Below are 17,929 nucleotides of genomic sequence, written 5' to 3' on the forward strand. Positions count from 1 at the left end.
CAGAATGAATTCTACATTAGATAAAAACTACAGAGAAACATGCTGCAAAAGGCAGAGAACACAACCTCCCCATATACAGAAGTGAATTAAAGCTATCCGTGCTCGATGCATGCCAGAGGGGACGGCAGCTTTGGGTGACAGGTGGCACGCCTCTCTGCCAAGGAGAAGGCGTTGCTCCTGGCAGTTTTTTTATCTGAGGCATGTGACCTAAGTAGTGGCATTTCACAGCTGAGAAACCAGCTTGTTATATGCCTTTTGCTTCACTGAGAGGCGGGCCACATGTCCACAGAGGCTGCAACTCTAGCTGCAAAATATTGCAATACATTCACTAGTATACTTCTAATCATCAAATGTTTGCATTATTATGGAAATGGAAATGGACAGATTAATGACATTTTGACAGACCAAAAAAAGGGGCTTTCCTATAAAAGTGTTAATTTCTAGCACAAATTCTACAAGGAAGAAGAAAAAAAAGCAGGGTGGGGGGAGAGTGGGCAGAAAAAGTTAAAAATAACTTGCTATTTATCAGTCTTTGGAAGAAATTTGCAAAAGAGGGTCTACTCTATTTTGACTAAATTATCAGGTAGAAGACAAATTCAAACTCTGTCATTCTCAGAACTCTGACATCTGGGCCTACTTTTCAATCAATTCTTCCACAACTTCCTTTTAGGTAACTTCTCCAGACAAATTAAAGTTCATCATTCCTTGTAGTTTACCTGTTAGCATATTAGTCAGATCTCTTATTTAACATTTCCTTCATGAGAAATTCCTTTTCCATCTAGATTTTCATTTGCAAGGCTAGCTAGCATCCAAGATATGTCCTAATGCCACTTATTCCAAGATTACCTACCTAATAACCCCACCTAGAAGTAATCTTCCCCTCCTTGAACCTCCACACTCTCTTCTCATCCACACTCATCCACACATTGATGTGGCAATAATTATTTCTCTATCTCTCCTTCAAGACCGTAAGCAATGGCAGTTATTACAGGATTTCCATAAAGTCTGGAAACATAGGTAACATTGTTTTACTCTATAATAATATCTTCTATATATTCTCATATTTCATACTTTTACTCTAAATTTAATATCTGTATAATTTCTTATGGATATTTGGATATGTTACCAACCTTGACTGACATCTGAAACCTGGATTCATTTTTCATATCTGGTGCCCAGCACACTGATGGATGATTAGTAGAATCTGTATTTGTTGAATAAATTAATTAACTGGTTGGCTCATTGATATGAAGCTGAGGCTTGCCCTTCAAGCCCACGTAGAAAGACTAAGGGTGACAAAAAATCAGAGAGCAGACAAAGCATGTAAAGACACAGCGGTAAATGTCCGAAGATGCTTTATGGGAGAGAGAATGAAAAAGCTGGGCTGCAATGAGAGTCCTTCCTCTTGTAGCAACTATCTGTGTGCAACCATAGGCAAGTCACCTAACCTCTAATTTTTGTTTTCAAATCAGGGACTTAGATAAATGTTTCCTTCAACACAACATCTATCATTTTAAATAAAAGCTAAGTAGAAATGGTTGCTTATAACTTTCTGGGAAAAGCAGAGTCCAGGAGGCAGTTAATAATTATCAAAATAAGAACATAATATAAGCTATAGTAGAATATAATAATGCCACTAGCAGTTCCACATTGGTTCATTATGGAGGTCTTGGAGGAGGACATGGCAGACCTTTTGCAGATGAGAAGACAGTCTTACAATGGTTCAGTGACTTGTCTGGAATCACAGGGGTATCTGATGGAGAAAGTGAGATGAAACTCAGGTTCTCTCATTTGGTACACTTCCCACTTCACCTAGGCACTAAAATCTAAGGGAGGATAGAGAGTGCCAGACACCAATATTTATAAAAAGAAAGAAAATATAACAACCTGAGAGTTTTAATTGACTGTAAATGTAGTGATTTTTCCTCAGTTATTAGAAAGGAAAAATACTAACAGGGATATTAAGAGGAGTGAGTCTACCCATGAAATATAAAATTAATTAGATATTTTCTTTATTCTACTACTATAAGAAAGAAGCAAATAAAAATAAAAATTATTTATAAAGAATTTAGTTTAAAAAAAAAAAGACTTCCAAGGTTGTAGGCTCTTGGAAATTGAATAATTAGTCTACTATCTTGCTTCATTTACATTTATAGTGCTAGGCAATAAGAATCGATATGAAGCTTGCAAGCTCTTAAATCATCAAACCCCTTACTAAGGCAAACAAAAAAGAAATTAAAACCAAGCCTTCCTTACTTACATCAATTAAACAAATAATTATTGAGGTCTACTATGTGCAAGGCACTCTTCTAACTGCTCAGGATACATCAGTGAACAAAACACAACAAAGATCCCACTCTTTAGGGGAGAAATTCTACTGGGGCAGAGTATTCTAGAAGAAGGCATACATGTCACCAGAAATTTTATTAACTACAATGTTACCACATTCAGTAAATATTCGGGCTAGTTAATGCATATTTTAAAAAGTCATTGAATGAAAAATGAATAGTTAAATATCTTTATTATAATTTTCTAAATATGCACATTTTAAAAGCCATTCTTTGTCTACTTCAGGATCATAGAACATTGCCTTGAGACAGATAAAATGACTCTGAAGGAAATAATTCATAAATGTGTGAGAAAGCGTGCGCAAGGCACCATCATAAAAAGGTAAGTTATCAGAAGGGGCTTGCAGAGGTTCTGCTCTTATTGAGTGCCATGAGCATCCATACCACTGAGAACCTAACCAGTTTTCCGGGTAATCGGTATGCATACTGAAGTTTGAAAACCAGTATTCTAGGAGAGCCTAAAAATAATCTCCTGAAAGGGAGAATATAAGCACTTCAAAAATTAATCACTCACTCAATGTTTTTCAATTTTAAGAAGTTGTTTCAAGTAAAATTTTACTTTTTTTAGTTTTTATTTTTTTTAATCTTTATTGTTGAAAGTATTACACATGTCTCCTTTTTTCCCCCATTGACCCCTTAAAATTTTACTTTTAAAATGGCCTATCAAGGAAATCACATGTTAAGGTTTTCTTCAGCATGTGCCAACATAGAAGAAAAAACAAAATTTGCCTTTCATAGTTTCAAATCTGACATTTCTAGTTAAAAGCAAGGGTAATTCATTCTTGACATATATCAATGCATAGGGCCTCCCTCTATTGTCAGTGATTTAACGACCATCTATACAAACAGGAGTAAGAGATGTTGGGTGTCTTTTGGTGTCTCATCCTGCATCAATCTCAGTTTTCTAAGATAAATCATGTTGACCTTTGCCCAAAGGAGAAAGAAGTGGAGGACATACTCATAGCTGTCTAGAACACTCAGGAAAACCAGCTACCAGGCTACCAGAAGTTATGGTCTAGAACAGTGATGGCGAACCTTTTGAGCTCGGCGTGTCAGCATTTTGAAAAACCCTAACTTAACTCTGGTGCTGTGTCACATATAGAAATTTTATAATATTTTCAACCATAGTAAAACAAAGACTTATATTTTTGATATTTACTTTATATATTTAAATGCCATTTAACAAAGAAAAATCAACCAAAAAAATGAGTTTGGTGTCACCTCTGACACGCGTGTCATAGGTTCGCCATCACTGGTCTAGAAGGTACATGATGAGAATATAAGGAAAAGTCAGGAAGTCGGTAAAAGGCAAGGTCCCTTTCCATTTGTCACTGAACAGTCATTGACAAATAGATTTATTTTTTCCCTAAGGATAAGAAGAGGAAAAGAGACGGTTATGAATTATAGAGGCAGAGCAGCCCTGCTCAGTGTTGACCATAGAGACGGATGTTTTATCCACACACACACACCCCACCAAACCAAACAAATTTTCCCAGCACAGTCACATAGCAAATCCCAGAATGCACTGAAGAAGAAAAAGACAGCAATGGGCAGAGCATCTCTGAGCCAGAGGATAGAATTTTGCACTAATTAAAGGAACATGATTCTCCTCTAATACATGATCAACACTCAAGGATTCTTCTGTACATAACAAATACATAGCAATACTTTTTTCATCTTTACCATATTCATCTATGAGCTTAGAGTAACCTCCCCCCTCACCTTTCACAGTCAAAAAAAAACAAAAAAAAAACCTCGTAGCTTGTCATTGACCATCATAACATACAAAAACTTCTGTAGGGATCTGTACCTACATACAGTGAGGTCACTTGCATATATATATATATATATATATATATATATATATACACATATATATATATGTATATATCCTGTCTCCTTTTAAAATGGAGTTGAGAAATTGTACAACTATTAAAAAGTATGAAATAATGTTGTTGAAGTAAGGTGGAAGAAGCTAATATCTATACATGTAATCTAAACATGTTCTATGGCTGAGCATTAAATTTAGCTCTGAGCTTCCTGGTAGGCAAAGAGAAAAATGGAAAACACAACACCATCACTACCATTTAAAATGAAACATGTCAACTCTTCAAGAGAGATCAACAATTTCATGGTATTAAATCTAAAAAAATTTTTAACAATGGACTTTACACAAGGGACATTAACAGCATAATAGGCATTAACTTAAAAATAGTGAAAATTCTAAAACATTATTTAGATGTTTTATTATTATTCTGACAAAATTAAAATTCAACTTAGAAAAGGCAATTTTTCAAAAAGAGTAAAAAAGTCAGGTATGTAGTATTATGGAAACCTAATGTTATGCTAACTGGTTGATAATGATCTCTTAGACGATATTCTCAAATATCAATTCCCTCATCAGGCCTTGTGAAAAAAGCTGGACAAAGGAAAATTCTAGGTTATGATCTCTGGTGAACACCTGGTATCCTATGTAATTAACCAAAGAAAGATCCTGGTGTCTGAGCCAGCAGGTGGCCAAGTTAATGACCTGCCATGAAAGCTAAGACTCCAAATTTGTGTTGGGGGATCTACACCACTGGAGAGAATATCAAAATAATATGAACTGACACTAGTAGTAGGACATGGTTTCCAATCTCAGTTGGGCCCTCTGAAAATTTGCTCTATTTGAATTTGACCTTTCCCCTTTCCCTTTCCATCCCCCTCACTGAATAACTGAGAAAACAAAGGCTACCAAATGTTATTTTCAAACCTCTTTTCTCCTCTTGCCAAATTCATCTTTACCCAACAGAATGCCTTCTCCTATTCAAGCATGGCCCTTTCTTTCCATGCTATCTGCTCTCTCTTGGCAATCTCATCCACTCTTAAGGTTTTAACCACAGCTATTTGCTGATAAATCTCAAACTGACCTTTCTTTCTAGAACTTTGACCTATGGGATCTCTCAACTTCATTGTCCTATAAGAACCTCAAATTAACCTTTCTAAACTTCATGTTTCCCAAGTATGTGATTCCTCTTTTCTTCCCCATTTTGTTCTACAAAATGAAAACCTGGGCGTCATTCTCAACTTCACTTTCTTCTTGATTCATATAACCAGTCAGTCACTAAATCCTAATCTCCCTACAAAATGACTGTCAAATATATTCTCTCCTTTCCATCCCCATAGACTCTTCCTTTGTAAAGCTCTCATCCTCTCTTGACTAAATTGAATATTAAATTGGTCTTCTCTCCACTGCTCCCACAACCATCGATGGGCTGCCAACTTGTGTCTTGGCTTCCAATCTGATTCCTTTTCTTAACCTGTCCTCTCCAAAGTTTTCCAAGTCCCATTTCCAAAATGTAAATCTACCACTTTTCTTCACTGTTTAAAACGTTTCACTGGGTCACAATGCTTACAGAATAGAATCTAAATTCCTTGGCTTGACAAGATTATCCTTAGTGACCTAGGCCTCCTCCATTTACAGCTTGACCCTTCCCCACTTCTTGTCTCTGAATACATTTCAGCATTAGTGATGTATTTAGACTTCCTTGAGAATTTTTTTTTTTCAATGTCAGGACTTTTACTCACATGCATTCCTCTCTGTCCTCCTCTTATTCCTCTAATGGAGTGAACCTCAAATGTCACCTTTCAGAGGCTTCTATGAATTTTCATCACTTCTTTTTTTGTGCCAGAAAGATCTGGTCACATTTCTCTTTGTTACCTCTCTAAGTCATACCTATTCCTATGGTTATATTTAACAAACTGATTGGTTATCATTATACAGTGAACTTCTTGTTAGAGGGATTAGAGTTCATCTGATCTCTGGTCTGACTCAGAGAAGGTGCTCACTAAAAATCTGTTCAATTAAGATAGAAATCTGAACATACCTTCTTTTTTATCAACAGAGTAATACCTGTTGACCAAAAAGTGAAGCTATAATGGCATGTTTATTCAGAAAAGAAGATATCATTTGTTTATGGTAAGTTGTTTTCACTGTTTCATCCTTATATTACCTTTTAAATTCTATTGTAAACAGTTTCTCATTTTGAACATACTGTCAGCAATTTTTTTATTGATCTTTTTTGTTGTACTCTCTATAACATATAAATTAAAAATGTATCAGAACACCATAAAGAATAGAGGAAACTGCCTCAGAGTGTTCAGCAATAACTGTAGAGGGAGTTGCCCAACCAAAGGGCTTTCACTTAGTGTCACGTGCTGTGGATGCAATTGTAATGAAAGGAGAGAATGTGAATCCAAATGTGCTTTTCAAATGAGCAAATATGCAAGATATACATCTTCTCTTTATATCTGCACACCCTTTACCCAGAAATTTCTCTATTTATTGCACACAGACTCACCTAGACTAAAAATATCTTCTTAATTAAGATTAGAGTAGCTTGACAATGATAATAATATCTTACATTTACCTAGTTTTATAAACATTGGAGTAGCTTGACAATGATAATAATATCTTACATTTACCTAGTTTTATCTCATCTTTAGAATAAACTTAAGGGATTAAGTGTAGCACGACTAATTCCACTAACCCTCTGGGTCAATCTTATCCCTGACCCCCTGAAATTCAACTTTAGACATTCTTTCCTAATGTTTTATCCTTATCCACTACTCAGCACCCCTGGTTGTAGAAAAGATGCCACAGAACTGTCTGAGCAAATGCGATCTGCCACTCCTGAGCACAGCCCTCACAGGCATGAGATCCTTTGCTCTTTCATTAAAAAAAAATAGTGTTCCCTTATGTTCCTTATTTTTCTGCACTGAAGGGGCTGAGAAAAAAAAATGGAAAACTTAAAATCTCCTCAACTAGAGCTTGATGTAGAGTAGCCACTTTAAGTTGGAAGTTCATTTTCTCTGAAAAAGGAGATTTATTACAGCATGGTAATAAGCACAAATATGGGGGCAGAGCCACTCAGATCCACAGGAGAAAATAGGTCAAGTAAGAAAACGGCTTGATCCCATACTTTCCAGGGAAATGTGGAGAGCAGGTAAGTTGGGAGCAAAAATAGTGGAAGAGGAGAGGTGGCTATTGTTCAGGGGCTCTCTGGTGTCTATGAGTTCAGAGACAGGGCAGGTCTTGACGATGTCAAGATGCCAGACTATGGTCAGAGTGGGCAGGTTGCTGAAGAGGACACAAAGGACACAGAGTTGAGATGAATGAACTATGAGGATAGATATCAGTGGGTCACACACATGAATGTTACAATCATCCAAATGTATGGCAAGCGTTGACACTGAAAGGAAGATTATCAACAATAAGAATTCATTTTCAGTGACAGAAGAGTCTCCTGGAAGCTGCTGAATAACAGCAGCAAAGTTGGGAAGAATGTAACTGGGCTGGATGATAAAACCTCACAGGAGAGAGGAATGCGTGAGGGTGGATCTTGTGATTTAAAAACACAAACAAACCTTGATTTAAGAAAACATCTAACAGGAAGCTGTATTAGTCCTGCCTTTGATACCAACACACTGTATGGTCTTGGGCAAGTCATTTTCATTTCCCTGGACCTTTGTTCTCTCATCAGTAACATGAGAAAGCTTTCTAAAAGCTGCGACAAATGCTGCACTTTTATTTTAACCATGAATTTCATTTTTATCTTATGTTACTAGGTTTTAGGGTAAAAAACCTATTCCTGATTAACAAATTTCATGCATTTGCTCAATATTCATCAGTTAAGAAGGGTTAATACCTTAAGAATCTATCTATTAGGTGATAGTTTAATAACAACACATGACAAGTAGTTATACATACCATTTCCTTGTTCTCTGATATACTGCTGTTAGGTAATCATATGACAACAATTACCATTCACATTTTAAAAATAAAATTCAGATGATCATTCAGTATTTCCCGTAGTCTTTTGTGAATTTCTTTTTAAAAAGTGACTAAATGTGCTTTTTTGTAACCCAGGAGCCTATAACTACCTGTATAGTTCTGTCTCTTCCAACAGATTATGGGACCCTTGAGGATAATAATAATAAAAGTACTACTAATAATAGTAGTTGTTATTCTTTTACATTATGTGCTCCTAGCACCAAGATCAGTGTCTGAAACACAATAGACACATGTGTTTATCAATGAATAAATGGTCATGTTTTTGCTAGAAAGCAAAATAAATTACTTAGTGTTAAAGAACTGCATCCCCTGCCCTAGCCGGTTTGTCTCAGTGGATAGAGCGTCAGCCTGCAGACTGAAAGGTCCCAGGTTCGATTCCGGTCAAGGGTATGTACCTTGGTTGCGGGCACATCCCCAGTGGGGGGCGTGCAGGAGGCAGCTGATTGATGTTTCTCTCTCATCGATGTTTCTAGCTCTCTCTTCCTCTCCCTCCCTCTCTGTAAAAAATTCAATAAAATACATTTAAAAAAAAAAACTGCTCCCCCAAATCTTGTGTTTCAATTGACAGTTAAGGCTATTATCTGAATCCTTTAGAGCAGGGGTGGGGAACCTTCTTTCTGCCAAGGGCAATTTGGATATTTATAACATCATTCTCAGGCTATACAAAATTATCAACTTAAAAATTAGCCTTCTGCCAAAGCCGGTTTGGCTCAGCGGATAGAGCGTCGGCCTGCGGACTGAAAGGTCCCAGGTTCGATTCCGGTCAAGGGCATGTACCTGGGTTGCGGGCACTTCCCCAGTGGGGGATGTGCAGGAGGCAGCTGATTGATGTTTCTCATCGATGTTTCTAACTCTCTCTCTTTCTCCCTTCCTCTCTGTAAAAAAATCAATAAAATATATTTAAAAAAAAAATTAGCCTTCTGTATTTGGTCAAACATTTAATTAATTAATCCCTAATGCCTCAGCAGGGCCTGACCAAATTATTTCATTGGCCTTATACGGCCCTCAGGCTGGACATTCCCCACCCCTGCTTTAGATAATTGTGCTGAATCTACAATTTGTTGGCCATAAAATGACTAAAATAGATAATCTTAAAATTGATAATGTGGATTTCTGATCACCAAGTTTCTGCTTGAGCCACTAACTTTTCTTTGCAATATTTGGTGCCACAACGCCTTAAGTTTAAGAAAGCAAAAGTTCCCAAGAGACTGAAGAAAATTAAAATGATAATTTTTGTGTAAATTAAGATTTAAAATGCTGTAGATAGTCATCAAGAACAAGTTGGTGTAAAAAATGAGTGGAACTTGCACACATAAATACTTCTATATAAATACTTCTACATAAATTCAAAATCTAACAGTAGCTTTTTGATGGATAAGACAACACATCATTTTGACAAGGTTTCATGTCTCAGCTTGACTCTGGTTTTCAACTATAGCTTCCCTGAAAACTGATATATCCTACTGAGATATTGCTTCCAATCTAATATCAGAACAGTATGCACTATGAATTGTTTCTTCAATGGTTCTAAGGTACCTGCCAAACTGTCCTGTCCTTGCCTATGGTTAACCAGCCCTCTGAGGTCTTACTAAAGGGCATGCTGGAAATACGGCTTCTGAAAAATCTCTTTAAGATGACACCAGCACAGCCACTGTCCAGAAAGTTATTAAAAAGCCATAAAACAGTCATTGTATATTAGCTCCAGAGATCACTAAGAGAAAAATTTTAATACCTAAAGAGGAATAGCAACTGAAGAATGGCAACTGGCAAGCCATATAATAGAAAAGTAGAAGCTGCCTCCACCATTTACCCTATGCAGGCCAGCTATTTATTTCAGAGTGGAAGGGAGAGGAAGAGAGAGATAGAAATATCAATGATAGAAATATCAATAATTAATGAGAATCATTGATAAGCTGCCTCCTGCATGCCCCACACTGAGGACAGAGCCTGCAACCGGCTGTGTGCCCTGACCTGGAATTGAACCGTGATCTCTTGGTTCATAGGTTGACACTCAACTACTGAGCCACACTGGCTGGGCCAGGCCAGCTCTTTGTAATATTTGTTTCAAGGCAAATGAAGTCACAGAGTGATTGACAGTTGGGCAGAAAAGTTAAGAAAAGTTTAAGCTTTCTCAAAATAATAAAGGTGTATTCTTTCTCATCTTTACATTTCACGTTAATCCTTTGTACATAGTAGCTCTTCACTAAATACTGATTATATCATTTAGAAAATGGATTTAATCAGCCCAGACAATATAGGACAAAAATAAATATGTAAATTTCAAAAGTATGCCAATATTGGGCCATTGGTGATAGAAATAAGTAGTTTTATATTTTTTACCTGGCTTCAAGATTACCACTGTATCCCAGCACATGTAACAATTGATATTTATACTGATTATTTGGTATATTCAAGAAAATTAGCTATTAAATTAAGCAATCTCTTTAAAAGAAGTTAGAAACTATATAATATAGTTTGCAAAAACCACCTTGTAAAATGTTTAAAATGTAAACATTTAAACAAGGGTCAGAGTTTACAGAGGCCAACTCATGAGTTCCTCGGTAAGTCAGCTGGAGAATCAAGGTTCTGGGTAAATAAGGCTTACTTGGATGTGAACACTTTTTTTTTAAAATCACAAATAGAAAATCTCACAACAATCTCTGGTTTTTAATGTATGTGCTCTTAGCTAAAGTTCACATCAAATTTAATATATCAAATTTAAGTCCATGTTGTTTAAACCTAACAGATCATGGTTTGGAAACCTACTTATCACAAATCTATTAATTGCACTAAAATCCTCCTGGTCCTCCAAAATGTCAAATCTGAAGGTAGCTTCGACCCCTTTTTGTCCCTCTTTGTACAACAAATTCTCCCATAAAGTATTCCTTTGGAACACCTTTTATCCTTCTCAATCACTTTAATAACTCAGTACCCAGAATTCTACAATAATTAACCTTTTTAAAATTACTTTTCCACTCCCCATCTTATGTATCTCCCCTACACATTTCAGTAAGAATTCACTTCCTTCTAATTATCTTTGTGTCACATCAAACTCTGCTTGGACATATCTTTATTGAAACTAAAACTCTTTGGCACATCCTTCAAGATTCTCCATTGTTGGTCTTTCATATGAATAGAGCATCACAAAATCACAGATTATAAAAACCCACATTTAAACTGATATCTTTAGTTCCTGGCCTACACTAACCACTCCAGCCAAGCAGACCTGCTTATTTTATCCCCAATGGGGACATTCTTACTACAGCTTCTAACTTTTACAAATGCCACAGTCAAAAACACTAATCAAAATTCCCTTTCCTCTAGCTTTTTTCTAGCTAACTATATACACCAATATTTTCTTTTAGTATTCCATAAATTGTGTAAAGTCCTGTTTTTTAAATATCTATACTGTAATTATTTATTTTTATTTGTTTTACATGTGTCCAAACTATATTCCCTTTAAGAGTACAAAGTATTTAGTAACTGAGACCATGTTTTCAAATTTTTCATATACTTCGTTTAGTATAGTAAATTTTCAATTAGCGTTGAATATCTGCTGTGATGACTTTTCCTTTAAACTACTTATATTTATTTATTTATCTAGAAAGAGGTGGTGTATGTAATGTAAAATCATATTGCCAAGGAAATTCACAGCAGGTTGAGTGACTACCAGAGTTAGCTAGGAAGGAGTCTGCTGGTGATGGGCTATGGGACTATATACTTGACCCTCTCTTACTCAGTTTTAATGTATAGAATTAAATCCTGAGAACACAAAGCTGGAATGCTAAGGTAATTAAATAATCAAAATCCCAGCCAGAACCGGTTTGGCTCAGTGGATAGAGCGTCGGCCTGCGGACTGAAGGGTCCCGGGTTCGATTCCGGTCAAGGGCATGTACCTGGGTTGCGGGCACATCCCCAGTGGGGGATGTTTCTCTCTCATCGATGTTTCTAACTCTCTGTCTCTCTCCCTTCCTCTCTGTAAAAAATCAATAAAATATATTTTAAAAAAAAATCAAAATCCCAGAATTTACTGATAAGGCATATTTAAGCTAATAATTTTACATTTAAAAGGAAACAAAAAACAAAGTCCTGCTCTTAGATATAATGATAATAATAATAACTGCTCAAACACAAAAACAATGAGATCTAGCCTAGTAGCAGCATGTATTTTAAAAAGAACTTTTGGATAATCCTTGATCTAAGATCTACTTGAGTTATCTATGATGAGGAGGAAAATAAAAACTGAAATACAGGGGTGAGGGACCTGGTGAGGCATGGCACAAAAGAGAGAGAATTCATTGATGCAAATATCACATGGAAGAAGAATGACTCCCAATAGTCAATGGAGAATCGGTCAAAATGTCAGAGAGACAGGTCATTATATAGCAGAACTGACTAATAGGTGAAATTCTGCTTCTGAACTTAAGTCCTATATTCTTCCTCTTTCATTAGAAACCCTGATCACAATTTAGAAACTTAGAGCAAATGGAAATTACTTCTGGGCAAAGATGTAATAGTGGTGTTTTAAGCATCTTTAATTGATTGGCCTAAGTAACTTTTTAAGACACTCCAATTCCTTATTTTGTTATAAAATACAATAATTTATTAAGGTAGCTTACTGTGAATCAAGCTAAGAAAATTATAAAGAAAGTTATTGGTGCATAGATAGGAAATATATTTATTAGAAATAAAAATCTTATATGTAATTGCATTAGCTGAAGTAATAGCTTACTGATGTATTTATGACTTAGGAGGATTTTTCCTCTGATGTCATTAGATATTTTAAGTACATTTTATGTCAAATAGAAAAAAAAAAGAAACTTCTGAGAAGAAAACAATTGAATTTTGAAAAGAAGCCCCAAAAGCCAACTTCATATAAAACGTAAGCAAATGTCAAAACAAGGTGCACCACAATGAAAACATAATTGTAAACAAAAGGGCACCTTATAGTGGACATTTGCAAAAGGAAAGTAACATCACTAAGCCCCTAATCATATTAATACTCATCTGACACTGGGACAAAAAAGAAAACCTTAAAACAAATGAAAATGTATCCAATCTAAAAAAAACTTTTGGAAGCTACAAACTCAAAGGATATTTTTACTGGACTTGTCCCGTGCTTTGAAGTAATCAATTGAGAATTATTTTTAAGCACAGTCTTTTATAATCCTTTAGAATGAACCATCTGATGTTTGATAGGGAATATGCATTTTACCAGAAGGATGGAATACACTGTCCTTGGCTGAGATGTTCCTCATGAAGAAGGCAATTTTTGTATTGTATGCTTAGCATATTTAAAGACACACATTCCAGGTGAGCAGCCTGCTTCAAAGTGCATTCAATTTTTATTTGTGGATAAAATTCTATTGCTTCAGAGCCCCCACCATTTGGCAGATCATATTTCAATATTCCCCTCAGGAACCAATTCCCCAAAATTTCTGGAGATCTTATTACAGGTAACTTTTATGTCAGGTAAACTGACAGTTGTCATGACCAGAAGACAAGTGTGGCACCATGACATTATAGAAGATTTTTAAAGTATGCAAAAATATAACAAATGAATTCTATCTGGTTTAAAAGCAAAACCAGAAAATACCTCTGAGCCCTATGTTGACATAAAATGAACTAATACAGGAATATAAAAACAATTGGGACATTCAAAGAATAGGGTGTTCCACCTATGATTTTAAAGTCTATCAAAATTAACCATAGAAATGAAGTACACTAGTCTAGTCACTTAGCTACTTTGATATTAACTTTTCTAGGCTAACTTCTAATAAGAGAAATTGTGATGGTAAATTGACTAGAGAATAGCTAATTTGGAAAGGAGAGGTGAAGGTCACCGGCGGTTCCAGAATTTCTAAGATCCAAATTGCTAATACCCAGACAAACTGACTGCCTTCCTAAATAGTGCCCAGATGGCAGGAGCAACACTGATATGTGGTCTTAGCTGTTTTATGACAGGGAACCATCACCAGTAGGTGACCCCATCAGTCTAAAGGCAGGAAAATTACTAAATGATGCAAGAAAGTGCCTACAGGCCAGTAAAAGCAGGAGGGCAGAACCTCAGGAAAAGCAAATTTACAGTTGGAACTTCTATAAAGGAGGCTGTGATACTTCTTCTTTGCTGATAGAAGAAAATAAAAGCAATTTAGTTTCCACAGATAGTAAGTCTAATAAGAGAAGAAGTAAATTCTCTTTGAGAAAATAAGATATCATATATAAAAGGCAAGGCAAATGGCATAATCTCTTAGTAATAACATAGACACCGAAGTGAGCTGTGTGTTCTATGAACACAATCTAGTCTGGAATCAACTGTAAATAGTATGGAGACATTATCTCTCCCACACACCACCAGTCAGAAGGCAGAAAAGAAACTAAGTCCAACTAACACAAGGGTGACATTTTAATATGAGCCCTTCTTCAATAGAATTGGCAAACACAAGTCCAATTAATTTTTCAAAAACATAATTCTAGATGTCAGAAAGAAACCCACTATTAGTAATTATTTTTAGTAAAGTGATGCAACTGGAAAACAGATTGAAGAAAGGAGGGGGGTCTTTTCTGAACCTCTCACCACCCCCAAAAAATGAAGTTATAATAAAATATGGAAAATAAAACTACTGTATCAAGATAAGGAAGTATTACTTTTTCTTGAAGAAGGAATTTACATTTCTAATATCTATAATCAATTACCTAGTTCAATGGAGGGAAACATTAAATATTTAATTAAACCACATTCACTCTAGATTTTGTCATCCCCTTAGAGATCTCTCTAATGCTGATAATTAACAATTTTTAATGTGTGCTTTCAAGATGTTTCATCTGAGCACTAGAGGAAACTATATTAAACATTAAAATATAAGAAATGAACATTGAACATTAAAATGTAAGGGACGGACATTTTAACTTAAATTTGCATATCAACAAAAGTAAAAAGATTTTTGTTAGTAAAGAGGTATGCAATTCACTATTAAAAATTAAGATTCAGAAACATGAGTCAGTTGTTAGAAGTCACAATATTGCAGCAGAAAGTTGTTTTTCAAAAGCAAAGTCTAAAATTATAATGTATAATTAATTCTACATTATTTTTTAATGTTTGTTCAAAAACTCTGCTCACGTAATAAAGTAAAGCATTCATTTCCATTAACAAAAACCATATAACCACTTCAGTAAGAATGATTTTTAATTTCTATCGCCAAACTTCACACTGGTAACTGCATATTTTGTGACTGTTAAAAGAATATGAAGTCATGCCAATGGCCTTTCTCTTAATAATTTTATATTATGGAATATAAATGCAGCAATACTCTCTAGATTTTTTTCATATGCCAGCATATACATGTGAATTACCCTAGACATCAATGTATAACCAGGGTCTCATTTTCATCATACCTAGCAATGGAGTTAAGAGCAGATGACTCAAAAGTCTCATTTTATCCAAAAATTTATATAGGCTAAGATGAATAAAGAAAATCTTTCTATAAAGAAGTTCTTTGAGAATTTATATCTGTAGGACTGTATAAATACCAAAATTTTAACCCCAGGTAATCCTATTTTATTTTTAAAAAGTCATTTTAAACCTGATATCTACTATCCTTTTAGTTGTAATTTATAATTGGTCTAACTTTAAATTCCAATGAGCAGCCATTGTTTAAAAGAAAAAGACTAGAACCAAAACTGAAATTCAGGAGGTCATCAGTTGCTATTTCTCATAAAACATATAGACAATTTTAACATCTGTAGTGGGAAGAAAATAAAGAAGTGATTTAAATTATTCACTTTTCCTTTGTATCTACGGCAACCCAGAATTTAAAATCTAAGTATCTGATATACTGGGGGAGATGACCGCATAAATCCAGCACTCGCAGGGAAGTCTTGTGTCAGTACGAAGGGGCACGTTAGGACAAAGAAGCACCTTCAGCTGTTCAAGACAAGATAAAGATTTCAGTACCTATTTAAGGGCCAGTGAATTTTTTGTCTAATTTCTCATACTGGATTATTCTGGGAAACCAGAGCCAGTCACTTAAGAGTGGGATGACACCTTGGGCAAATAAGTCTACCAAACACAAACTTAGAAAATGAGGGCTAACAAGCATGTAAGTCCAAAATCTGTTGGACACTGTCCATGGAGAGTTTGGCATCTTTTATGCTCCTACTATCCCTAGAAACACAGGGGACACAGTTTTCCTACACTACATTTATACCAGAATAGGGATTAAAGGCAATGCCTGGGTGGACCTGTGCTAAGAAGGGCAAAGTTTGTTCCCCACAGAGCTGGAAAAAAACAACAGGAAAGAGACTATGGTCCCAAGCACACATCACGCAACGCCCTGGCTTCCCTCAGCACCTTTCTTTCCCCCAATGCAATGCCTACCTTCCGTGTGGACTGCAGAGACATAGGTCCAATTGTAACGCTTGACTATATCAAGCATCGCCCTTGCCTGCAAGGTGTCAGAAGGGACAACCCTCAGGAAGTATTTGTACAAAGTTTTGTCACTCAGGTCGATACTCGTGGCGGAATATGCAATCTGGGGGATGTCGAAGAGCTGGAGCAGGTTCTGTACTTGAATGGCTACAGAGCTGGAGCCCGGGCCGATTACGCCCGCAATGGGCTTCTTAGTCCTGCCTGGGGGGAGGGGCTGCCCATCCGGCAGGCACCGGTTGAGTCCATCCTTCTCATCTCGAATGGAAATCAGGGAGTCCCTGATGAACTCAATGCTCTGCTCCAGAGCCACGGAGGAGTGCCAGCAGGAGTCCCGGATCTCGCTGCCCAGCGTGATGTTGGGCAGGAGGACCGGGTCTGCGTTGATCTTATCCAAGGTGTGGAACATCGCCTCCACCCTCTGGATGCCGTACTGCTCCCGGATCTCCCCGCACTTCCTCTCCGGTACCTTTTCAGCTGGAGGCTGGTGGTGGACTGAGAAAAGGGCCCCGATGATGACATCTCCGTCCATTCTGGCCACCGAGCGCTGAGATGAGGCTCCCGCCAGCAACACTTTCCTGCCAGGGCTTCTGGGCAGAAGGGACATCTCCCAAAAGATTGCTGGGAAGAAAACCAACAGGAGCCGGACCATGGTGATGAGGACGCCGTCCACAGCCGGCCAGCCACGTTCCCACGCTGGTCCCGCAGGCGGCTCTGGGCGCGCACCGCGGGGATGCCCCACGCCTGCCTCTCCCGGCTCGGTCCCGGTAGCCAACCTCGCTCTTCCAGCGTTTTCGCCGCCTGCACCACAGCCTCCTTCCCCTCCGCCTCCCGCTCCTTCTCCTCCAGGACCACCTCCGCTCCCAGGGGGCGTTTCTAGGCGGATTCGAGTGCCCTTTCTTCACCGGTGCACCAAGGTAAACGGATCAAGAGGACAGTGGGTGTCGTGGTGGCAGCCAGGGGTGAGCTGAAAGCTGTCTGTCTACAAGAAAGAAAGAAAATCAAAGCTCAGTTATCACATGTGCCAAATTCAGTGGTCAGCGATGGTAATAGTTGCCCAGTCCAATTCATCTCAGCACATCACAATATCGGCTGGAGGGACAGCTTGGGAGGCAGCTCTGGTCCAAGCGGAAGGTGATGTGTCTGGTCCCCGGCTGCCCTCATCATCCGGAGAGACGCAGAGAGCCCCGCCGACCCGCCCCCTCCTCCAGCCACAAGTCTCTCCGGGTCCTCAAACACTCAGGATGCTCACTGATTTGAGGGGGAGGGGAGAGAACTGGGAGGAGAAGCTAGATCTTTCATCGTCAGCGAACTTTCAGGATT

At 37.3% G+C, this 17,929-nt stretch overlaps 1 protein-coding gene across 1 annotated transcript in view; it reads right to left on the reverse strand.

Moving 5' to 3' along the window:
* GRM1 (glutamate metabotropic receptor 1) overlaps positions 1-17,273 on the reverse strand; it is a 304,715-nt gene extending 287,442 nt beyond the window's left edge. The window contains exon 1 of the mRNA XM_081093945.1: positions 16,559-17,273. Coding sequence (XP_080950071.1) covers positions 16,559-17,258 — 700 coding nt within the window. The 5' untranslated portion in view covers positions 17,259-17,273. The remainder of the gene's footprint in view (positions 1-16,558) is intronic.
* Positions 17,274-17,929: the final 656 nt, after the last annotated feature.

Source organism: Myotis nattereri (genome assembly GCF_964212035.1).
Source record: "Myotis nattereri genome assembly, chromosome: 6".
Classification (NCBI taxonomy): Eukaryota; Metazoa; Chordata; class Mammalia; order Chiroptera; family Vespertilionidae; genus Myotis; species Myotis nattereri.